The 25,803-nt window shown below is 33.1% G+C and overlaps 1 protein-coding gene, 1 long non-coding RNA gene and 1 other non-coding gene across 3 annotated transcripts; 2 read left to right on the top strand and 1 right to left on the bottom strand.

Annotated features, from left to right (window-relative positions):
• The first annotated feature begins 4,249 nt into the window (after positions 1–4,249).
• On the top strand, positions 4,250–4,356 carry LOC130716381 (small nucleolar RNA R71). The gene has a single exon (XR_009011997.1). It is a non-coding gene; the product is annotated as a small nucleolar RNA R71 (small nucleolar RNA).
• Positions 4,357–18,206: 13,850 nt separating this feature from the next.
• On the top strand, positions 18,207–20,417 carry LOC130716209 (gibberellin 2-beta-dioxygenase). The gene is made up of 3 exons (XM_057566410.1): positions 18,207–18,734; positions 18,888–19,242; positions 20,014–20,417. The coding sequence occupies exons 1-3, from the start codon at positions 18,331–18,333 to the stop codon at positions 20,263–20,265; spliced, it is 1,011 nt and encodes a 336-aa protein (XP_057422393.1). The 5' UTR covers positions 18,207–18,330; the 3' UTR covers positions 20,266–20,417.
• Positions 20,418–22,565: 2,148 nt separating this feature from the next.
• On the bottom strand, positions 22,566–25,562 carry LOC130716266 (uncharacterized). Its single transcript, XR_009011907.1, has 7 exons — positions 25,286–25,562; positions 24,938–24,985; positions 24,605–24,673; positions 24,079–24,230; positions 23,610–23,687; positions 23,363–23,526; positions 22,566–22,828 (listed from the first exon to the last, which is right to left on the bottom strand). It is a non-coding gene; the product is annotated as an uncharacterized LOC130716266 (long non-coding RNA).
• Positions 25,563–25,803: the final 241 nt, after the last annotated feature.

Raw genomic sequence — 25,803 nt, 5'->3', positions numbered from 1 at the left:
AATAAAATTCTAGAAAGATAATAATTCAAAAATAAAAACTTAAATCCTAACTAAATCTATAATTTAAAAAGTAGTAATTAATGATAAGATAAAAACTACTAAAATCTAACAAATCAAAATAAAAACTCCTAAAATCCTAAAATAATTAAAAATACGAAAATTACTTAAAAATACCATAAAAGCTAATTAAAACTCAAAATATAAATTAAAAATAAAATAAAAGACCCACAAAAATACCCTTATATCCCCGGGTCAACACACCACTATACTCAACGACAGCTTGTCCTCAAGCGTAAACTCAAATAGCTTGTCCTCAAGCTCATAACTAATCACCCCTAAATCAGATGCCAAATTTTAAGTCTAAAAACCAAGAGTTCATCACAGTAGTTCATGCAAGTGCTAAAATAGGAAAGTGAATAAACTTCAGTAAGTGAGAATTACAAGCAGCTGGGGAACAAAGTCAAGAGTCCATACACAATTAGGCTCACACATCTCTCAGCTCATGAACAAACAAGTACAGTGCATCAAACCTGGCTATCTTTCAACTCAAAATCAAATAAGACAGCAAAGCAATCAGGAGAGATCTCATCAGGTTGTTACGTGGCCAAGGGTGCAATGTAGGTATGGAAGTTAAAGAATTGACAACTCAAAGGGCTACCCAATTTAGTTAAGTGATCATTCTTCATGAAGCACATAAGAGCAATAGATTCAATACATTTAGGCTCTCTCTCTCTTAATTCTTTTTTTCATTTGGAACAAAGCAATGAAGTGATTGAGGAATTTAGAAAGTGGGATGACCACCCCCATAACCTTACTCACTTATTTTATCTTTTTTTTTTCCTTTGTTCGAGGCACATACCTCAAATTTTTTCATTATTTTTTTATTATTATTATTTTTTTTTTGGAGAATAGAAGCCTGCCATTTTTAAGATCTTTCCAATTTTTAAGTAACTAAGATCACTTAACAACCAAAAAAATCACCAAAGCAAGGCACCAAATAAATAATCATTAAGGCTCAAAGGGGCCACTAAGGGAAATATGAAAGCAAATTCTGAAAGCCAACAAAAATTCCTATAAGTCTCTCTCTGAATCACAAAACTACACATATTCAACCGAGATGCAAATCAAGACAGGTTCAAGCAGGTACAAGTATGTCAGAATATTCACTCAACACTCAGAAACAAAAGGGTAAGTGTACCCATAATCAGAATTCGAAACAGTGTTTCCAAGCAACTCAACTCAGGTTCCCAAAGCTACCCAGCTCTCATTCTCTTAACACAAACAGTTCCCCACATGTGAATCGCCCCAAATAACTTATTTTCAGCAATTTTCACAAACAAAACAAGCATCTAAATTTAGGGTGAAACCGCTTGAGACATGCAAGTAACATGGTGCACAACACAAGCATATAAGGGTACACTGACTCCACAAAACACAAACTAACTAGCATGCAAGACTCAACTAAATAAGAAACAACGAAAGCTAAAATAAAACAGTAAAAGGAAAGGGAAAGGGAAAGAACTCCCTCAATCTGAACTCCGAGACTCATCGTCATAATGCTTTCCAGCTCCAATGCTCAGGTCTTCTCTATCCACGCTCATCCTATAAAAACACCTTAAAACACAATCAAGGAGTGATATCAACCAAAAAGATGTATACCCAGTTCATATTTTTGTTGTTGTAACATTACATCAAATAAAATACTTGGTGAGCATAACATTTAAGCATATAGTTTCAACTAAAAATCACTCCATAATAACAGAACTTGAAAACTTACCTCGGCAAGATTCTAAAAATCAACTTTTGCTTTATCAATCACGTGAAACATTAAAAGATTGTGTTTTGTTTTGTTTTTTTTTTTTAAAAATAATAATAAGGTGAAAAGATAAGTGTAAAGGAAAACAAAATCTTTTATTTTTAAAGTTTCAGACTTGGTGCTGTCACACCAATTCATCACAGGAATAGCGCCAAATTAGTGCTGGAAATTCCAGTGGCAATGCTTAGCCCGTTGGCTTGCATCTGCCAGTTCCTCTTTTTTTTTTGTTTTTTTTTCTTTAAATTGATACTAACATTAAGGATAAATAAAGAAACAAATGCAGAAAAATATTGAAACTAAGAAGGGAAAATAAAAATGAAATTAGAACTAATGAAATAAAACTAAAAATATCACTTGGGTTGTCTCCCAAGAAACACAATTTTATAGTCTTTGCTAGACTCCCCTGGACTCAGAATGTCATCCAGGGTTTATCCCATAGTGCATTGCACTTTCAGGATCTTTCAGTTGAGTACACACCTTAGTCAGATTTTTACATGCAACCTCAAGAGCTAAAACACAATCATTAAATTTAGAGTTAAGAGGGATCAAAGATTTCTCTTCTTTCTTACGCTTTGGCTTCCATTGGAAGCACCCACCTTTTACCTTTTCCTCTAAGTAGATCTTCTCCTTTTGCTCTGACTTCATTTCCTCCTTCTGCTTGGTATTGATCTTCTCCTTCAGCTCGGAGTTGACAACCATGCTCATTGAGTAGACTTGTTCAGTTTGATTGATCTGTGTGTCCTCTTTTTTCTTCTTATTTGATGCTCCAGCTTTTTCTTTAAGGAAGAACTGCTTCAGCTTCTCATCACTCCACTCTTCCATCATTTTCACCAAAAATACATCATTCTTCTCAACTGGTTTTGGCTTCAGGTCAAATATGTTGAAACCGATCTTCTCATCAGCTACCCTTAAAGATATTGTTCCTTTCCCCACATTTATTTTCGCTTGTGAAGTGGCTAGGAACGGTCTTCCCAGAATCAATGGTATTTTAGAGTCCTCATCCATATCAATTATCACGAAGTCCACCGGGAACTCGAACTCTCCTACTCTTACTAGCACATCTTCAACAACTCCCCATGGAGTCACTATGGAGCGATCCGCTAATTGAAGCATCATCATTGTCGGCTTCAGTTCTCCAACATTAAGTCGCTCAAACATTGATAGGGGCATTAAGTTGACGCTTGACCCTAAATCACATAAGGCTCTCACTTGCTTTGAAGCCCCAAAATTAACAGGTAGGGTGAAACTACCTGGATCCTTTCGTTTGGGTGGAAGCTTCCTTTGTAGAATAACGCTACACTCCTCAGTAAGCTCAACGATCTCATTCTCTTCACTCAACCTCCTTTTCTTTGAGAGTATCTCCTTGATGAATTTAGCATATTGAGGCATCTTTTCCAGAACTTCAGAGAATGGGAGCTCTACACGCAACTTTTTGAACATAGATATAAACTTGGAGAATTGCTTCTCCAACCTCCTCTTTGCTATGTTAGTGGGGAAAGGGGGAAAAGGGACTTTTGTAAACTTTTTTTCTAATTCTACTTTTCTCTTTTCCTCTTCTTTTTCTTTCTGTTTTTTCTTATTTTCTCCTAAAGGTTCAATATCTCCTACAAACTCATCATTGACATTATTGTTTTCTACAATTTTCTGTTTAGGCTCACTCAAGGTAGCACCACTCCTAAGAGTTATGGCAGAGCAATTTTCTTTAGGATTAATGACAGTATCTGAAGGAAACATACCTGGGGTCTTTCTGACATTTGCTTGGCCATCTGTCCCACCTGAGTCTCCAATTTTTTTATAGCAGCTTCATGATTTTTGAAACTAGTATATGCTTTGTTAATGAAATTCTCCATCAATTCTTCTAAGCTCTTCTTCCCATTGCCACTGCCTTGATCCTGATTCTGTTGAGGTCCTGAATTCTGAGACTGGAATCTTTGATTTGAATATTGCCTCTGATTATTTCCTCCTTGATTGAAGTTGTTCTGTTCCCTCCAGGAAAAGTTAGGATGATTCCTCCACCCCGGATTGTAGGTGTTGGAATAAGGATTATTTTGGGAATTTCTCAAAGCCTTGACTTCCTCGTCAAAATCTGCACCGCAATCTTCACTGGCATGAGGACCACCGCATGTTCCACAATGGATACTATCCACATTAGATATCTTGGCCGCCTGGAACTGTCGTTGCATAGCTGTCATTTGTTGAGATAATTGCTTGTTTGAAGCAATCATCCTATCATACGCTTCTATTTCCAGTACACCCCTTCTGTTTTGGCGGTCATTGGTAGAGTTCACTGCACTTTCAGCCATTTTATTGATTAAGTCCCAACCTGCTTGAGCTGAAAGAGCATCAAATTCGGCACTAGCTGCTGCTTCCAAGTTTGATCTGGCAGAATCAGTCAAGCCGTCATAAAACCTCTCCACCTGTGCTCCCAATGTGAGGTTGTGCTGAGGGCACTTCCTTAACAGTTTCTTGAACCTCTCTAGAGCTTCGTGGAGATTCTCAGTATCTTCCTGTTTAAAAACCAGGATGTCGTTCTTCAGCTTCCACAGCAAGGTACGAGGGAAGAACTTTTTAATGAATTTCTTAGCTAAATCTTCCCAAGTTGTTATGCTGCCTTGAGGTTGGGAGTTGAGCCACTCCTCAGTTGTGTCCCTTAGTGAAAAAGGAAAAAGTTGCAAACGAACAAGCTCGGGGTTGGGAAGACATGTAGTACTGTAGTTTCTGATGAACCGCTCTAGATGAGCATGTGCATCTTCAGTGGCAGATCCTCCATATTGATGTTGACTGATCAGGTTGATGAGTGCAGGTCTGAGTTCAAAGTTCTGAGCCTCGGCATTCTGAGGGGCTATACTTCCTGGGTAATCATAACTCATGACAGGCACATTCAGATCCCTGAGGGGGCGGTTGGCCTCCTCTAATTCTCTTTCTTGCTGGATTCGGCGCACGGCTTCCTGCACCCGTTCCTCTTGAGTCCTTGCGAACTCCGCTCGAAGTCGCGCTTCCAATTCAGCATTTGTTTCAGCTGCCATTGCAGATGCAAGGGCTCTTCTTTGTTGTGCTAACCGGTAATGAAAGGTGCGGTCGATTTCTGGATCAAAAAGCAATGCCTCTAAATCAACTGTACCTCGCATACACTGAACACACTAATTAGATGCACCCGTTCAATAAAGATGAAATAACAAAAAAAAAATTGAAAGACAAAAAATCTAGACAAAATATATTAATTAAAACTAGTATTGGAAAGACATGCCCCGGCAACGGCGCCAAAAACTTGATAGCTACTTTGCAAGTGTACAAAGTTGCCCGTAGCAATAAATTATCGATCCCTCGAGGATTGTGATTCAATACTAATTATATTAACTTCTAGTATTTAGATTATGAAAATAAAAACCAATTTTAAGAATTTTGAAGATTGTATCAATTACTAATAAAAAGTAAAAGCGAAAATCAAATAGTTTAAGAAATCAGATGAGAAAGATAGTACTTGGGTCCTGTTTCACCTATTCGGCTTATGCCTTTATTCTAACAATGTTCATATGAATTTAATAAACTCCTCTACGGCGATTTAGCCTATGTTCTAAGATGTTGATAACTCACACGCCCTAGACTTTCAATTCAATTACTAAGTCTGTTTTACGAGCACCTAGACCAGGGAATTGAAGATTAAGTTCTATTTAAACTAGCCAACGCAATTAGGTTCTACTCTTGAATCAAGCAGTAGGGAACGCCTAATCTAATTGTTTCCTTGTTTCTCTAATTCCTAATCAACTTCTGTTCTCATAAGAATCAGTAAATTACTCGCATGCATTCAAGTATAATCAAGATAAATTGAAACAACTACGTAGATTAATAAATAAAATTCATATGAAGCAAAGATTCGAATCAAAACATAATCCTAAAAAGGTTCCACACCCAAGTACTAAAAAAAGTTTAGCCAAACATGGGCATGAAAATTACCAAGAAATAAAGGAAGAACCTAATAACTCAATGGTGAATTGAAGCTTTTCTTCCTTCCCTATTCACGTCGTTCTCCTGCCTCTGTTCCGTTTTTTTCTCTTTTCTTCTATGCGTACCGGTCCCATATATATATATATATATATATCTCTTCTAGGGATGGCAACGGGTAGGATCGGGCACGGGTTTTACAATTACCAAACCCAAACCCAAATCCCAGAACCCAAACCCAAACCCAAACACTAACCTTATGGGCGATAAAATGAAATCCATGCCTAAATCCATTGAGTTTCGGATTTACCCGAAACTCAAACCCATCATACCCATTAGTTACGTAGCAACTCAATCCATAACTTACTTTCATATAAAAATAAAGTGAAATTCATAGAAAGAAAAAAAAACAAATACTATTCATCATCCTCATCCATCACTAAAGTGAGACAACAATAGTTTAGAGTTTACTTTCTCAAACATACAAAAGTACAATTAATCATCAAACACTAAGAACAAAGTTTATAAATATATATATATATGTATGAGGGTTTTTTTGTAATTTTATGTTTCGGGTATCTTTGGGTTCGGATTTGGGCGGGTATAGGCACGAATTTAACTAATACCAAACCCAAACCCATAAATGGCTATAGTAACGAGCAAAACCCAAACCCAAACCCAAATCCAGTCAACTTAGATTTTGCCCGTCAAATCGGATCAAGTTCGGACGGGTACCCATGCATTTGGGCAAAATTGTCATCCCAAATCTTTTCAATCTAGCAAAGAAACCTAGTATATTTTATTCCCAAAATCTGATGTTCCTTCACGTGACCCCTTTATCACAAAAGGTGAAATCAAAATTAACTAAAAGTTGCCACGTGTCAGTTGCCAATTGGACCAAGCTTTAAGTGTGGACTCCAATACTTCACGGGTCACGGTCTTATGGTAGACCCCAGGCAAGATTAAGCCACGTGTCAGAGAACAAAGCAGCAGTCGTTGGATCTCCTGCGGGTGCATGATAGCTGTGTGGATCCTCAGTGCAGGATCTGCTCCTTTTTCCTGATTTTCTCTTTTCTTTTTATTCCGAAAATCCTAAATAAAATAACAAGATAGCTCAAAATAAAATTCTAGAAAGATAATAATTCAAAAATAAAAACTTAAATCCTAACTAAATCTATAATTTAAAAAGTACTAATTAATGATAAGATAAAAACTACTAAAATCTAACAAATCAAAATAAAAACTCCTAAAATCCTAAAATAATTAAAAATACGAAAATTACTTAAAAATACCATAAAAGCTAATTAAAACTCAAAATATAAATTAAAAATAAAATAAAAGACCCACAAAAATACCCTTATATCCCCGGGTCAACAGTGAATTAATGAGATGAAAGCAATATTTTATTCCCCTTAAAACTATCAAAGTTGTAAATATACTTGCAAGGAGATTAACCATAGTTTCCTCCCCTTAAAAGTACTTGATAATATTTAAGAAACTTTATGAAGTATTGAAGTATGCTCTTTTTTCCTGTCACTTCCTTTCTCTCCACTTAATTAATCTTGATCAGCTGTGCCATGGCTGAAATCTTCTCCCACGTTGCTTGTCTTCAAAGGTGGACAAAACTTTTCTGGAAACCCCACAAAGGCATGACTCTTATACTTTTGTCGTCAATCATGGACCATTAGCAGCCTAAGTAGAGTTCTGAAACATTCTTCATTTTATCATTGTTCATAGAATCTATGCAAATTTATAGGAGAAAAGCAAAAGACCTCCAACCTTGCCATGTAGTTGATTAAATATTTAGTTTGTATTGAACTTTAAATAATGTGATTTTAGTGGTTAGTTTAATTAATTGTGTAACGATAAATGTCACATGATTGTATAGAACCTTCTTAAGAGGTCAATTGCTTTCACTTTATATATCTACTGTCAGTACGCTATGATAAAATGATATGACCATTGTCAGCTTATGTAAAAAGTTGCATACAACATGCATATATATCTAAACCCTGCAAACTTCATCTACTTTTTTTTGAATTGAACATCATCTACTTTTGTTTCAAGTAATATGTGTTAGACTTCGGGTTCATTTACTGTACACAAGGATTTCCTTGTATAAGGTTGCACAAACCTAATTTTACTTGCTAGTGTAGGTTTTTAGCAGGTCATTTTTTTTTTTACACTTTTGGCCCATATCTACTGTAAATTCTAGTATGACCTCAAGCAATATTTCAGATAATTCAAAGTTGATCATGAAGGTTTCTAATTTTTGTTATGACCCTGTTCTTCCACTCTCCCTTTTCTAAAACATCATCTGGACTCTTCATCCAAAAAATTATCCAAACCTTCATCCCATTACCTCTCACCTCAATCTATTTACCTCACACACTCTCTCTCACTCTCTCCAAAACCTTCTGCATTTGCATTCATGGTGGAAGAAAAGCCCAATCTCCGGATCCCACACTCTCTCAAGAGTTCGCTCAGATCCTCGGATCCTCCCTCTGCTTCTTGGGCTACTTCCCTCACCACCGCGTGAGGCTGAGGAACACTCGAAGCTCTTCGCTTCGCCAATTTCCTGCACCGCAAGGACAAGTGTTGCATCTTCATCCCCCTGGATCATCCGCCACCATCTCCCTCGCACCACTAGCATTAATCGATCGGATCTGTTGTTCTGTGGGTTTGAGGTTTTGGTCCTTTGCCTTGCTCGCTGTCGTTGTCGTTCCTTTGCATGTATTTGAGCATGATGGGAATTTCTTTTTGGTGATTGTTGGGTTTGGTTTCTGATTTTGCTTCAGAAGTAAGACAGGTCTATGGCAGTTTCCACTTTCTTATGAAAAAGGGTTGGGTTGTGGTTTGAGTTTCTGCTATGGTTGGTTGTGGGAGGTGTGGAGGGAGATTGAGAGGGATAAAATGGGCGGGGAGGGGGTTGGGCTTGCTGGGTATGTTGTTTGGGTTGGATTTATTTCTGGGTTTGGGGTTGAGTTTGGATGAAGATCAAGCAATTGGGAGGGCACTTCCTATTGCAACTATTGTGGGAATTGCAGCGCTTGTTGGTTTCTATTTCGATCTAGGCTCAATGTACAGTTGCTGGTCCCTTTAACATATGTCTGAAACATGGAGTTTAATTTCTCACTTCCTTTTTTTTTTCTTTTCATTTTGTTCTATCTGTTTCACAGTCATTATGGTCATACAATAAATGGTACCATTAATTTGAGAGAGAAGACGGCTTATTTTTAGGAATGTAATTAAAGCAGGAAGAATTTTCCTTTTTGTTAATGGTGGTAGTACATTTCTATTATAAATAAATAAAAAAGATGAATATCTGGTTGAAATATGATTTTGGGATTTGAATGATTTTCTGGGGAAATTTCAGGGGAAGGGATGAATTTCTGGTTGAAATATGATTATGAGGTTATTATAGAAATTATAATAGACTTCTCTGAAATAAAATCTTCAAATTGTTTTTATAGTACATCGAATTTTTTTTAAAATGGAATGCAAAGGAGGACTTCCCAAGAGGTCACCATCTTTAAATTTGATATTAGTCTTGTGAATATTTTTTTTTCTCAAATAGCAATCCAATGTAAATAGTTTGTTAGTAGTTATAAAAAAAACTCATTTTGTTATACTAACAAAATTGGATGTTAGTTCTGAGCTAACATGCATGCAAATAGGCTTAATTGCACTTTTCATCCCTGATGTTAGGTCCTTGTGCAATTTGAATCCCCTTTGTTTAAAAGGAGCAATTTTGGTACATAAAAGATCAATTTGTGGCAATTAGGTCTTTCCGTTAGTTGCCGTTAAATTTCAAACATAATATTCTTATTTAGATTCTTTTTTACTAATTACACCACCATGGATGACACATCAGTAAATAAATAAATAAAAGAAAAATGAAAAATAAAACAATTTAATTAAAAAATGAAATTAAAACCAATTGAACCCTAATCCCAAATTTTTAACATCTCACATCTGAACCTTCATGGCAGCCTACAGGCTACAGCCACCATCCGTCCAAACTCTCCTGAATCCTCAACCCAACACATCAAACCACACCGGACATGACCTCTCATGCTCACCATAATCCACACTGATATTTTCCTTTGCGCACCATCATCTTCCTCCCCTTCATCTTCACACACGAAGAAAGGAATCCAGATCGAGAGAATTTTAGATCGAGGTTATCTTTGGAACGGTGATGCGCCTCCAGATCGAGAGAAAGACAGATCCATGTTGTCTTTGGAACGGTGGCGCGTCTCCAGATTGAGAGAAAGCTAGATCGAAGAAAGATAACAAGAAGAGGGGAAATGGTATGGATGCAGAGCGATTGATGCGAACAGGGCTTCGGAGGTCGTGTGACGGCGGAGTGGAGCGGTAATTTATGGCTCCAACTTGATGATTCTCCTAATGGTAGAACTGGATTTGTTCTTCTAGTCTCCCCTAAGCACCTGCGTGTGCATTTTTTCTTTTTCTTTTCCTCTTTGCCTTACTGGACATCTATGCTTGTTTTGTTTGAGTTGTTGCCATCTGAGTAAAGGGCAGCGGTATATCAGGTTGGTTTCTGGGTAAAGGGAAGAGGTTTTTGGTGTTTTGGGGATGAAGATGAAGATCATGATTGATATTAGATTTGTTGTTCTTTCTGGATTATTCTTTTTTGTTGTTTTGGATTTGGGTGAAGGAAAGAGAAAAGATGATTTTTGTTTCTGGAATTTATTTAGCTTCTTATTGTTTCTGAAGTTTTTGTTGCTTCTGTATTTTATTTCCAGATAGAGATAAATGATTTGATTAGCAATGAAGTTAAATAAATTATAATTTTTTTACTTTTAAAATTTTAACTTATTTTATTTTTAACGTAAAAAAAACTTATTTTATTTTTAATTACGTGGAGTCCAGTGGCATCTAAGTGGTAAAATGTGTCAGGCCACGTCATTAATGAGTGACACCTATGTAAAATCCGTTTGAAACTAACTGGAATCTGACAGAAGGACCCAATTGTCACAAATTAATCTTCTGTGTACCAAAATTGTTCCTTTTAAACAAAGGGGATTGAAATTGCACAAAGGCCTAACATAAGGGATGAAAAGTGCAATTAAGCCATGCAAGTATCAAATGTTTTGGTTAGTTATATCAATTAGCACTTAATCAACATTGTATAATTACATATTGTAACTTATAATTAATTGAATCGGTGAATTGAGTTCTCTTTTTCAATTTTGTTTGAGCTTTTTGTCAGAGCTCCTCTAAAAAAAGCTATGTTGCACCCATCCTCTTGTTTTCCTTCATCTTTCAAAAGGGAACTATAACAGTTGGTTACGAGCGATGAACGTACATGAGCCTTGATCACGAAAATATAAGTTGGGATTCATGAATGAGAATCTAGTAGAACAAGGGGAAAATCATATTATGTCTAAACCTTAAAATCGACACAAAACCCTAAAATCGTATGTAAATCCTAAAATCGACTCAAAACCCTAAAATTGGTCGTAAACTTTAAAATCAACCTGAAACCCTAAAAATTGATTCTAAACCCTAAAGTTTGCTTGAAATCCTAATAAATCAGTCCTAAGACTTAAAATCGACTCTAAACCATAAAATTGACCCGAAATCCAAAAATTAGTCCTAAAACTCAAATTCCCCAACACTCATATTTTAATATAGGTATATAAAGAGATCTTGGAGAAAGTTTAAAGACCATTCCTTAAGTTCTTACTTTTCACATTTCCTACGAGCTATTGAATATTCTCAAGTCTTTCACTCTTTGTGTGTCCTTCAAGCTTAAACACTAAATCTATCCGCAAGAATATTTTAACTTACATTTTTTACTATCATCTCTCAGGATAACTCAAAGTAGAAACTCACCTTAAATTTGTAAAGGAATACTTGTAAAAAATAAGTCACTGAGAACACTTGTAAGAGGAGAAGTCCTATAGAATACCTCTTTGAGTTAGTGGATAATCTTGGTAAGAGACCAAGAAATGGATGCAGCCTAGGCATGTCCTTCCCGGGTAGTGATGAAGAGGTTGTGCGAGGGTTGGCAGCAGTTATTAAAGAAAATTTTCCCTCTAAGGGTCAGGGTGGTTGTTTCTTTTATTTGTTGGGTGGTTGTCTTTTTTGCTTCTTGTTAGGCTTGGCGGTTTTCTTTGCCCTTTTTTTTGGTTGTTTCGTCTTTTGATTATTAATGAATAATCTCTCTTTTGTTCTAAAAAAAAGTGGTGAACTAGGATATATTTTTATAAAATAAATAATTAATATATATTTTATCAAATAAATATATTAATAATTATTTTTTTAATTTCTCAACTTGTAATTAATAATTCAAATTTAATATATAAAATATAGGAAATTTTATAATTATTTAAAAATATAAAATTATTTATAAGTAATCAATATTGTTATCAATGTAAAGGTAGTCATTTATAATTATTAATAGCTAATAAATATTGTTATTAATGTAAAGGTAGTTAATTTTATTTATTATTATTTAAAACATTTCCTCAAGTTCTGATTAATAAGTAAAATTTAAACAATATTAAAATCTAATTTTAAATATGAAAAGTTGAAATTATTAAAAATTAAAAAGTAATATAATAAATCATATTTTGGAGGTATTTTTCAATTTTTTATTTACTATTTAATTTACTTAACACAAACGAAACTTTATTGCTCAATTATTTAATGCAATAGTTCAAGTATATTTTACATGAGAAAAAGGTTGATGCACTGACTGTGTAATTTTTTTTACACCATCAACGGACCAGATTGTAAGGATGTACCACGTCAACTAATGAAATTAAAGAAAAAATAAATTTTTTCACATCCTTGAAATCTGTGTGGTTAACGGTGTAAAAAAACTTTACATCATTATTGCATAGAAATTAAACTCATTTTACATATATATATTTTTTTGATATATTAAGAGGCCAAGCCAGAAAAACAAATTACATAAGCCTAGGGTAAGAGACCTCATTCACATCATCTCTTAATAGAGAAAACATTGAATGAGGAACACATTCACTACTAAAATCAAACGCACGCTGCACATTATGCCCAAGATCAGCCAAATGATCAACACATTTATTTGCTTCTCTAAAGACCAAGTGGAAATGCATATCCCAGTCCAAACCAGCTTTAACAGAAAATTGCTCAGATCAGCACAACGATGAAGGGTGGAGCATCTAATGGTAATCAGATTATAAGCATTTAATGGTAATCAGACCAAGTGGAAGTGCACATTCCAGTCCAAACCATTTTCCATATATATTGATTGTAATTGAGATATGTATGCTGATAAATATTAATGAAATATACATTGTTTTGTCACTCTCATCTCTTTATTTATTTATTTACTCTCTTTTATTAACAAAAATGAAAATATATAAAAGCCGCAATATTAGAAAAGAAGAACAAGAAAGGAACATATGAATTGAGAGAGGTCATTGGTTTTGCAGCTGCATAGAGTAGTAGGCTGGTAGCCATAGCCCATATGTGCTCTTTGCAATTGCAGAATGCAGATATCAGTATTCAGTAGCCACATGGTCCTCTCGCAATTGCAGTTCAAATTTGACTTCCCCATCTACAAATATGCTTTTTACTAATTAAGACGGTCTAAGGAATCTTTCTTGAATTGACTATTTATCATTTTAATTAGCAAACTCAAGTGGTCTATTCTTTTCAATAAATGTTTCACACTAGTGATGATTGGTTTTAGGATACTACCTCCGTTTTTATATAACTGAACAGGAAGAGAAAAAACACACATATTAAAGAATGTAATTAATTTTATTATTTTTATGAAAATACTCCCTCTGTTTCTATTTATAAGTCACAAATAACTAATTCTCTTAGATTAAGAAAAGTAGTTAGTAACAATAAATTTGTAAAGGAAATGATTAGCTTTCCTAGACTACCCTTATTTACTTTCCTATTATTTTTTCTCTTCAAGTTAATATTCAAAAAGTTCATAATCTCTTTCATATTAAATATGAGGGTAAATTTGGAAAAAATTATTTAATGCTTCATAGATATTAGAAAGTGACTTATATTTAGGAACAAATTTTTTTTCAAAAAATGTGCCTTATATTAAGGAACAGAGGGAGTATTATTTATTTTCTTATTTCATTCTTTAAAATGTATTTTATTTTCCCTCATTTATTATTCCTGCAATGACATTTCTTGAAAATTCATCATTTAATGTTTTTTTAAACTCTAAGTGAACATATATATATGAATAAATATTTTTCTTCAAAGTTGACAATTAATAAGGAACGGAGGTAGTACGACTTTTTTACAAGCAATAATATATATATATATATATATTGAAATGAAATAGAAGGAATATTTAAACCCAATATAAGAGGAAAAAGATAAAAAAAAATAGCTATAAACAAGGAAAAGGTTTTAGAATACATATTTCATTTCTCTCAAATAATATGATCATATTCGAGTTTTGTAAATAATATTTTTGACTTAAAGAGCTGATTTTAGCATAATATAGATATTCCCAAATTAATATATTTGCCTCTTGAAATTACATGTATTTTTACACCTCATTATCTCTTAAAGAAAAATGTGAAAATCACTTCGTTTCTTAATTATATTTAGGTTGGAAGTCCGATTCTTATTCATAAAAATGGAATGCAAATTAAGATTATTAATTATCACTTAATGTAAGAGCATCTTCAATGGTAGTATCTTTTCTTTTTTGATAGGCAATGGATTAAATATATTGAAGAGAAGTACAAGGGGCATTTCAACCCAATACAAATGAAGAAATAAGAGGAAAAAAATACAAAGAGCAGAAAAAAAGCTAAATGAAACCACCCCCTCCCCGTCCTTGGAAGAAGGATCTAAGGAAAATGCTTCATTAAAACCTTACTAGGAAAAGCCCCACTAGGAAAACCTAGTGAAGGAAAAAGAGTACCCCTTACTAAGAACCAAGATGAACTTTCAATGGTAGTATCTAATGTTAAATACATACTCATATGAATATCTATTACTATTGGAATACATATTCAATTCCAAATGACAAAGATGAGTATGTGAAAATAGATATTCTACACTAGACTTGAAAAGTGAGCTATTACAAGCACTTACAATTAATATAATTAGATTAAAATGAAGATAAATAATAAAATAAACAAATGTGATGTTGATGATAGAATCCACTATAAAAACTTTTAAGAGTTGTTGGGTTAGAGTAAAAAGTTAGTAAAATGGTGTAGATGATATGTCATGATGAGAAATTGTAAAAAATGAAATATAGATATTTTAATAAGTATGATGGATGTAGATGCTCTAAGTACTCACAGTAAAACAATGAATTAATCATTAATGTCTAATGTCGGCAGTATATAATCGGTACTAGTAGTAAAAAAGAAAAAAAAAAGAAGACAAACGTGGTGCATCAATCCTTTCAAAGGGTGACTAGATTTAATTGCACAATGTGGCTGGAACACATCAGAGCAAAGTCAATATATAGAAAAACACGTCGAGGACGATTCCCCATATCACGGTTTCTACTTACTAGTCACGTATAGCTTCTTCCACCATCCTTTTCCAACATCACAATGAAAGGGAAATTATCAAATTAATAATCTAAGATCCCAAATGTTATTTGAACTACGGTTAAGTACATTTGGTTTACTCTTCCACATTAAGCCTTTAGAATTCGAGATTCTGAATTCCCAAAATTACTCACTCCAGTTCAGCATTTACCCACACATAGTACAAGCATTTTTATTTTTATATCAAGTAAAATTAAATTTTAACAAAATAATTTTATTCTTTAAATATATACTTATGTTTTGTATTTGATTAATTGTATTAATAAACATAATTTTCTGTTTATATATTTAAATATAATTATTTTTAACTTAACATATATATATGAAAAAATTACTAGTATGAATAAGAGATTTCATTGGAATCTATATATCAAAGAAATATTAATTTAATCAAGGGTGACATTCAGATTAAAAACGAATCAAAAACTTTTCCATTTGTGATTGATACATGCATAATGCTCTAATATAAAATCCCATTAGGTAAGGAGTTCTTTTCACATATACATACACAAAATATATTATCATAGTAATGAAAAATTAAGAAAAGAATTAGAAAATGAAATTAAAAAAAAGGATCAAAATAGGAAAAATAAGATGAAGATGATAATTTGAATTAACTATATCATAAAAATATATTAAAGATAATATTTATATATAGTTTAAGATAATTAGAATTTAATTTTACCAATAAGATGTTATTCTAGTAATAACCCGGTTAGACCTTAAAAATGAGCACTTTGAATTCTGAGAAAGACATTAGTCGGAAGGGACTTCCAAAACAAGTGACGACAATTATCAAAGACAAAAAAATAGTTGTACACATATGTTTAAACAAATTAAAATAATAATTAATGATAAAGATTTAAATTTTTATATGATAAGAATTTGTATTAAAATAAGACTCAGAAAAAATAGAATAATATTTTGAATTCAAAATTCAAAAAAGAAAGACTATAAATTATAAAATTTAAAAATATTTAGATTTGGATAATATTGATTTATAAAAAAAAACATCAAGTTCATGAGAATTGTGTGAAGTTAATTAGAGAAAAAGTATGGTCAGAAAAAGTAAAGTGAATAAGTGGCTCACTAGTCACTTCTAAACATGTCCTAAAATGGTACTATATTGAGATACTAAATTTGTAATATGAACATGGACATCAACTCAATAATGATATCATTAACACCCCAAAAAAAGCTCAGTAATGATATCAATGCTCTCGTTGAAAAATGAAGTTATGAAGGTTATCAGTTACTTCCTCATTGAAACTATAGTGAGGCTGGAGTTGGATCAGCAAAAGCAGTCCAAGTTCATTGAAGTTGCTTTTTGAATAGTATTTTTTTTCATAACATTAAGAAGAAATTAAAACAAATACATTTTTTTATATTACAAAAACTATAGATAATTATAAGTGTTAGAATGTTTTTATCTAATTGAGTGCAGCGTGAATAAATTATTATTTTTTGTTACAAGAGAAAAAGACGTGAATAAAATTTTATTTCAATTTAAGACAAACAAAATTGTTTACTTTTTATTTCAAAGGAAGTGTTAGGCTTGAAATCTTTTGTCCTGAATTAGTGTCCACCTTCGTGTTTTATCATCCTAATTAAAAAACACACATCATGATTGTGTCATTTTCAATAGATTTAATTTGTATGCACCGACACCGTAAAGAATTTTACACATGCATCAAATCACATTTCTTTATTTTTTATTTTAAATAATTTTAAATTTAAATTTAATTATGACATTGGTGGCGGCCCTAAGTGTTGAGGTTGCTCTTGGTGTTGGCTTTTGGCATTGGTTTATATATTCTTCTTTGGTTCCTTTGGTTTTTCCTTTTTATTAGAAGTTCATGTTGTTTATAGGGTGATTAAGCTTTTGTGTATTCTTAAGAATTGTTGAGATTTTTGTTATCCCATTATCCTTTTTCCCGAGCTTAGTCTCCTACATATTTATTAATATATTTGAACTTCAAAAAAAATTTATGACATGACAAATTGATGAATTTTAATTGGATGATTATATATATTTTTTTTATACTGTCAGTTCATATTAATTAAACTCTTTTTAATTGACATGATATAATTATATTAGTATATGAGACTAAGATGTGTAAGACACATCAAAAGAGAACCTAAGATTTTGGTCTGATATCCATTTACTTTGGTGCCAATAGTTATCCAGCTCACTTGATGGTTTAAATGCAAGAGGATGATAAGAGTTTGATGGGTACCTTTATAGTTTATAGCTTGTAACTAATTTTCTATCATAGAACCTCCATCGATTACACTCTCATTGTGGAATTAAGATCATCTCATGTCATATAACAATATCAAGTTAAACATTATGCTTATTTTTTTTATAATTATGAAAAATAATTATTTTTTAATACGCATGAAAAGAGATGAACACAAATTTAATGTGACTAAGTTTTCACATTGAGATTGTTTATTATATGGTAATGTCAAGTGAAACACAAAATGTTATATTTACTTTTCTTTTTATATATATTAAAATTATGTCACTTATTTAATACATGTGAAAAGAGATAAACACGAATTTAATGGGAAGAAGTTTCCACGTCGTCATAGAATACTATAGGGAGAACCTAATATGCACCATTTTTAGGTGGTGTAATTTTACACCACCTACTTTGACCGAGTATAGCAGGTCAACACATTATTTTTTTTAAGAAAAAATATCATAAAAAATTTGTCATATATTAAATTTCTTTAAAAAAAGATGTGTTGACCTGTTATAGCGGATTAAAAAAGTGGTCTAAAATTAGACAATTTTAAAAGTGGTCCACATTAGGGGTCACCATACAACTTATAACTCATTTCTCTATATAAACCCCCTAAACCCCCAAGTGATCAACACACTCTCATCTATCTCATCAATCTTCTCTCCTTCTCTGTCTCGTTCCTCTCTCTCACACATTTCTTCTCTTTGTTTTGCATTTTGTGGTGGTAATAATAGCTAGTAAGAACAATTGAACAAAGATGGTTGTTCATTCCCAGCAAGGTGCATTAAACGAGTTATTCCTCATCAAGACATGCAAGCCCACAAACTTGTTCACAGAGGTTCCAGAGGTTGACCTCTCACACCCTGAGGCCAAAACACTCATAGTCAATGCCTGCAAAGAGTTTGGCTTCTTCAAGATCATCAACCATGACATTCCAATGGAGCTGATATCCAATTTGGAAAATGAAGCCCTCAGTTTTTTCATGCAACCACAGTCTGAAAAAGAGAAGGCAAGTCTTGATGATCCTTTTGGCTATGGAAGCAAGAGAATTGGCAAAAATGGTGATGTGGGTTGGGTTGAGTATCTCCTCTTCAACACTAACCCTGATGTCATCTCCCCTAACCCACTTCTTCTTCTAGAGCAAAACCAGAATGTTTTCAGGTAAGATTCCAATAAAACAGATTCCCCTGCTTTCAACAAAAACAGAGTCCCCTGTTTTTAATAACCCTTGTCTTCTTTTATGTACCCATCAACCTAAACAAATAAAAGATGCAATTTTGACATATTTTACATGTAATTTTTTATATTTTGAAGCTCTGCTGTGAATGACTACACGCTGGCAGTTAAGAACTTGAGCTGTGAAATATTGGAATTAATGGCTGATGGGTTGGGGATTGAACAGAGGAATGTGTTCAGCAGGCTGATAAGGGATGAGAAAAGTGATTGTATCTTCAGGCTGAATCACTATCCTGCATGTGGAGAGCTTGAGCTTCAAGCAATTGGTGGAAGAAATTTGATTGGGTTTGGGGAGCACACAGACCCACAGATGATTTCTGTCCTGAGATCCAACAACACTTCAGGACTGCAAATCTGTCTCAGAGATGGTACTTGGGTTTCAATCCCACCTGATCAGACTTCTTTCTTCATCAATGTTGGTGACTCCTTGCAGGTACACATAAATATCACTTCACATTTCACAAGAAAACAATTCACTTTCTTTATTAGTATCTCCTAAAAGTCAATCTTCTTCCTCATAACCTGCCAGCAATTAATTTTGTTGTTTTTCTCCCATTCTCTCTCACTTCCTCACCAATAAAAACTTCATATAGTTTTTTTATAAGCCAAAATATGTTGAAAAGAAAGATAAAGGGTACTTCAACCCAATACAAAGAAAAAGAAGACAAGAAAAAAATACAAATAGAAACTTGCTTATATTTATAGGTTCACATATACTTTATTTATCCGCTTCAAAATAACGGTATATAAAAAGAAAAAATACAAATATTAAAAATTTTAATTAATATTATTAACTTTTTAAAATAATATATTTTTTATTTTACTTTTTAAAATGTATTTTTATCTCTATTTATTTATTTTTCTCATACGGATATTATATGAAAAAACATTAACTAATACTATATTACAATTCTAAATAAATAATTATTATGAAACAAATTCTATCTCACTAAATGAACAATTATTTTGAAATAAATAGAGTCTGTTAAATAAATGAGACCTTTTGAATATTAGTAAATAGAGATACACATTATTTCATTTTGGCTTGATGATCCTTATCTCCTGTATGAGTTGATCTCTGACTATATGTCAAAAGTTAATATTCTCATCTACGGTTAAGAAAAAGGCATATCAATATTTTCATCAAAGGATGTTCACTATTAATTGTTCTATCTTCTTGTTTTATTGAATTTCTGAACTACAGGTGATGACCAATGGGAGCTTCAGAAGTGTAAAGCACAGAGTGTTGAGTGACACGGCCATGTCAAGAGTTTCAATGATCTACTTTGGAGGAGCACCCTTGACTGAAAAATTAGCACCTTTGCCTTCACTCGTGTCAAAGGAAGAAGATAGTTTGTATAAAGAATTCACATGGGGAGAATATAAGAAAGCTGCGTACAAGTTGAGGCTGGCTGATAACAGGCTCACTCCCTTCGAGAAATCTGCTGGTCAATGAGGCCACTCTGAGTCACAAACGCAAAGTGTTGAATAAAAATCCATATGTATAAATATCCGGAGTGAAATATAAAAATAAGGGTATGTTTGATATGCTCATTTTCTATTTACATGTTTAAAGAGAAAAAATAAAATAAAAAATATGTTTGACAGATATTTAGTAAAAAAAATTAAAATAATTTCTAAGATATAATCGAAATAAAAAACCTAAAGAAAGACACTTTGATTTGCACGATTGAAAGTAGTAAGATGAAAAGCGGTGGTGGTGGAGGTTGGTGGTAGTAGTGACATAGATCGGCAATGGTGATGGCGGTGGCGGTGGTAAGGGTGGTGGCAGTTATAACGATGACAACAGAGTGGGGAAGGTTGGTGATGGTAGCGACAGTGAAAATAAAAACATTAAGTATAAAGAAACATTTTATAAATTTTGAAAATTAAAACTATTTAAAGAAAATGAAAATAGAAATGTTTTCTCAAACCAAACGTCTTGTAAGAGTAAAAGAGTATTGGAGCCAAAGATGAGTCATCAAGTCATTTAGGTGTCACATGTAACTTTTCGACGAATTCTATGGTGGTCTTGGTCCACCATGTTCTCTAGCGGTCAATGGTGGCCCACAATATAAATTTTTGATTTTTTTTACCACAAGATATATTAATATAATATTTTAATGTATTAGATTATCTATCAATAAAAATGTTATTATCAATAATAAATTAAATAACAATTAAAAAGAAAAATTAAAAAATAGCCTCTTACTGTTTGCCTTTTTCTCGCTTTGCTCCATTGCAAAGGCCATCCACCACCATCCCGAAGAAAAACGGGTGCACGAAAACAGGAGTTTAGGGTTAAAAAAATAAAATAAATCTCATATTTGAGTCCAAAGGATAGAAATTGCCTCTCTTACTCTCATATAAAAAACCATCCTCTCATTAGATACTCCTCTATATATTAAATTTTTCTACCATCTCTGAGAGTATCATCCCCTACTCACCTTAAACTTTTTAAAAACAAATACATTTTGACTATGTTTGACATATAATTTCAGCTAATTTAAAACTTATTTGACTAGCTTAAGAACTCTTAAGTGCTTTGTAAATGAACATATTTTAGTGGCTAAAAGCTTATTCAATAAGTTACGTGAAGTTGCTTATAACTTAAACATATTGAATTTATTCTCATTTTTACCTAATGACTTTAATAAAACTCTATCATTACCTTTTTTATATTAATAAAAACACTAAACCCTAATTATTTTTATTTTGAAATAATTACTATTCATATGTTAATATAAAAATTTCAAAAAATATTTTGGTAATTTAGACAAATATAAGTTTACTTTATTAAATTAAAGTATAAAATTATGTGTTCCATAAAAAAAATGAAATTATGTTTTTTATTCTATTTAAATTAATAAAAATATAAGAATGAAAAAAATAAAATTAAAAATTTATATTATAATTTTGAAATGATAAATAATTTGAATTAAATTATAATATTTAAAGTGTCAATTATTTTAATAGCATATAGGTTGTGATATGTAAAATTTAAATATAAAAAAAATTATACAATATGTCATTTTACAATTTCAGATTGTTCAACATGTGATTTTATCAAACACTTGTTTTCAATTAAGTAACTTTTAGGCATCATCTAACTAATAAGCTTTCCGCTAGTTTATCGATTAAATATACCAAACATAGCGTTTATAGTTGGTGATCCTAAAACTTACTGTGATGAGATAATTAAAAAATACTTCCAACACGAGAAAGTGATATCTTATTAAAGATTGCATGTGGTGGGGGCTTAGCTGATGAGCTTCGTAGTTTAATAATTCGTTTGAGAATGACAAGAGGAAGATCTGTTGGTTCAGAGTTCTCCCTTTTGGTACAAGGTTTAGAGTTCTCTGTGGGCTCAAAAATAGGTTTATAACTTGCAATGATTAATTTACCAAGGTTTAACGGTCAGTTGTTCTATACAAAAAACGTATTTTTTAGTGGCGGTCTTTTGTGCAATTTATGGCGGTTTTTAACCGCCACTAATTGATTACGTGGCGGTCACTTGCCCGCCACTTTCCCAGATGCCACAAACGTACTTGTGGCGGTTTTCACTCGACCGCTGGTTTTACATGCCACAACCATTTGTGGCGGTTGCAGACCGCCACCAGACCGCCACAAAATATTTTAACTACAAATGGATACTTTTGAGCTGAAATTCATGTTCTTGAATCATATTAATCACCTTAAAAAGAGGAAATTTTATTCTTTATAAATTTCATATGATAAACTTATATAAAAGTCAAAGAAGTCACAATTAAATTCTTTATAATACAAAATGTTACCACAAAATGTTAAGAACACCTTGTTCATAGTTTTTTCTAAGTATGAACTACAGATACATAGGTACTATGTTCTATACAAGTTTAAAACTCAAAACTATGAAGAGCTCCTACACCTAGTCCTCGCACACATGCAGAATGATCTGGCCCCAAAACTTTGGCAAGGGCGTCATATTTTGAAACCTAAGAGGAATCAAGTGTTTGGCTTAGCTCTTACTCAACCAACACCTGCATATATTTAAAATTAATGACATTAAAGTACAGTTGCTCAATTCAGAGTGTCATACTTTAGAAATTGCAAAATCAGCAGATGGAAGAAATCACTAGTTGGTGTTGGAAAAGAATTAAAAAGGAGCAATCGCACAAGCAAGGTTATTCACGGGTACAAGGGAATCCAAACCAGAACCCAACACCCCTAAGAGACCAAACACGAAGACCTCCCCCTCTACAAATACAACAGGTCAAACAATAAGGAACACTTTCAAGAAAAAAGAAAGTAAAACATAACCAATGCCACATCAAAACAGATCATCTCTAACAAGGATTCAAAGCACAAGTAGATTCATCTCATACAAAGAGAAGAAGCACGGAATCAATCTAAGTTAAACAGAATCAGTAAAATCAATACAAAGAAAGAAAACAAAATCAGCTCATATATTGTATAAATAAAGATCAGTCTTCAAATAGAAGATAGAATATAGAGTCTGAAGTTCAAAACTAAATGTACATGCTGGTCATATCCTTTTTAATTGTGAAACAAACCTTAATAGATGTGGATTCTAGAGCTTCCATATTCTATATGAGTGCTGCAGCTTCTCCACAAGCTTGCAATTGCCTATCAAACAATACAACTATGAACTGGCCTTTAGGCTTATCAAAGACATCTGTTATTGACAATTGGATCTTCTTTTGGTTTCCTTGTTCATCTATTAAAAATATGTTAATGTCAGAACGCATGAATATATAGGAAAAACATAAATTAAAAATTAAAATTGAAAACAAGTACTACCTATAGCTTGTAAAGTTCATAATCGACTGGACTCTCGTTGTGTACTAGATGGTGGAGCTGAAGCCATAGGATGCACATCTGTACAAGTGTAAAAAAAGAGTAAAATCAGTATGCTGAAGAGAAGAATCAATATTAGTTTACATTTGCCTATCAAAAGGAGCTAAAGACTACATAAATAACAAGTTAAAAGACAGGAGCTAAAGACTTGGGAGAAATACAACTGCACAAAACAACAAGTTTTCTACATGCTAGCTCATAACTTAGCCACCAAAAGCTTTCACAAAGAATGCCAACTTAGAAACTAAAAAAGGTCAAACTTGGTTCACCCACCTAACAATAGAAATCAAGAAAGGGGTATCCTTTAGTCAAGCAGCATAAACTATGTAAACACCTCATAATAGAAATCAAGAAAGGGGTATCCTTTAGTCAAGCAGCATAATCTATGTAAAATCGATAGTTGGTGAAGCACCTGCTCAATGTTATATCCAGGACTAGGATCATTGGAAAGCGTCAACACCCTTGCAAAGCGGTCCAAGCAATTCCTCACAGCAAATATCAATGGTATCCCCAAAGATACGGTACAACCCCTCATTGTAAGCAATAACTTGAGTGTTGCCACCACTGACATACAAGACAACAGGGCCATCAACACCAGTCACAACCCTTTTCCATCTCAATATGTGCCACACAGTGATTTAATTAATAACAATAAGTCCAAATATTTCCTACGCATATGTTTGTGAGACCGAACAAAGTCCAAATATCAAATAACAATAATTAAAAAGACCCATAAGGATGTATTCAATAACATAGTTTAATAAACCACCTAAATATAATTATGAGCACGTGACATACTAGCAAACAGTGGAACGACATAGTTCACATAGCATCAAAACTTAACCTTCTGTCCAATATATACACCAGGATTTGACAAAATTAGTTAACATTAGAAGTAGATAATTAGATCTGGACCTGAGCTTCTATTAGCAGTTTACCTGTTTTGCAGATAAAAACATCAACTTGCTTCATGTCTTAACCAGACTTTCATGATCACTTATATCACCCTACACCAAGCACAATCAAAGACAAAGAGACACAGATTAGAACAATAAATTAGTTTGAAATTAGTTGTAAAATTGAAATGGATATATACATATTCAATTATTCATATACTAGAGAGGAATGGACATTGATACAGGGCAGATTCTTAATTACAAGCACCTCATAAACCCTAATTGATTCTGAGGTTCCTTTCTTAATTCTTACTAATACTAACTACTGGGATTCCAGCTTGCAATTACTGATGAACAATAAGGAGATAAGCTTACCAGGGTTCCAGCTCCTAACAATCTCATGGTTCCAGCTCCTGATAAACCCTAATTGTTTGCGGAAATCAGGAAAACAGGGAGGAATACGAAAGCAGAGAATCAAACAAAGAGAAACCTAGCAAGAATATTAACACCTCTTTTGACTACTCGTTCTTACAAGGATATAGAATCAGAGAATTTCCTTCATAGAAGAACTAAACAAATGTCTTAAGAAATGAACCCTAAACCAACAAAATCGAGATTTAAACACAATAAAATTGACAATTCCTCAATCATTCAAAATGATTTCTGAATGGAATCGGTAAATCACATGAAATTGGGAAATTAAGTTGATGAAATGGAACTTACCGTGGAGAATGTGGAAGACCTAGAGCGAAGAAAGAAAGAAAAATCCTTCAGAGCGCAAGAGCGAGAGCAAGAACAGAGACGAGAGTGCGAGTAAGAACCAGGTTGAGAGAAAACTTGCGCATGCGAGAGTGAGAGCGTGAGAGTGAAATCATCAGAGTCGGGTTGTGGCAATGGAGGGAGAAAACTCGCGCAAGGTCATCGATGGAGGAGAAGACTCATCGATGGAAGAGAATTTCGTCGGTGGAGGAAAGAATCGCAGATATCAGAATGAGAAGAGGCAAGGATCGTGTGACAAAAAAAGATTTCAACTAATTTTTTTGAAAAGATTGCGCAATTTCTGGCGGTCTGCAAAAGACCGCCACAAACCGTATGCCACTAGAATTAGCTTTTTTTGTAGTGGTTTAGTGTTTGGGTTAATTTTTTTTTTTAGAAAGAAGTTACATTTTAGTTCTTTAATCAAATTGGGTTTGATGTACTTCAACAATATAATTCATCACTGAAACAATATAACTCATCAT

The sequence above is a fragment of the Lotus japonicus genome, chromosome 4 (assembly GCF_012489685.1).
Source record: "Lotus japonicus ecotype B-129 chromosome 4, LjGifu_v1.2".
NCBI classification, from domain to species: Eukaryota; Viridiplantae; Streptophyta; class Magnoliopsida; order Fabales; family Fabaceae; genus Lotus; species Lotus japonicus.
The sequence above is the reverse complement of the archived record's forward strand: the minus strand, read 5'-3'. Positions and strand labels throughout refer to the sequence as shown.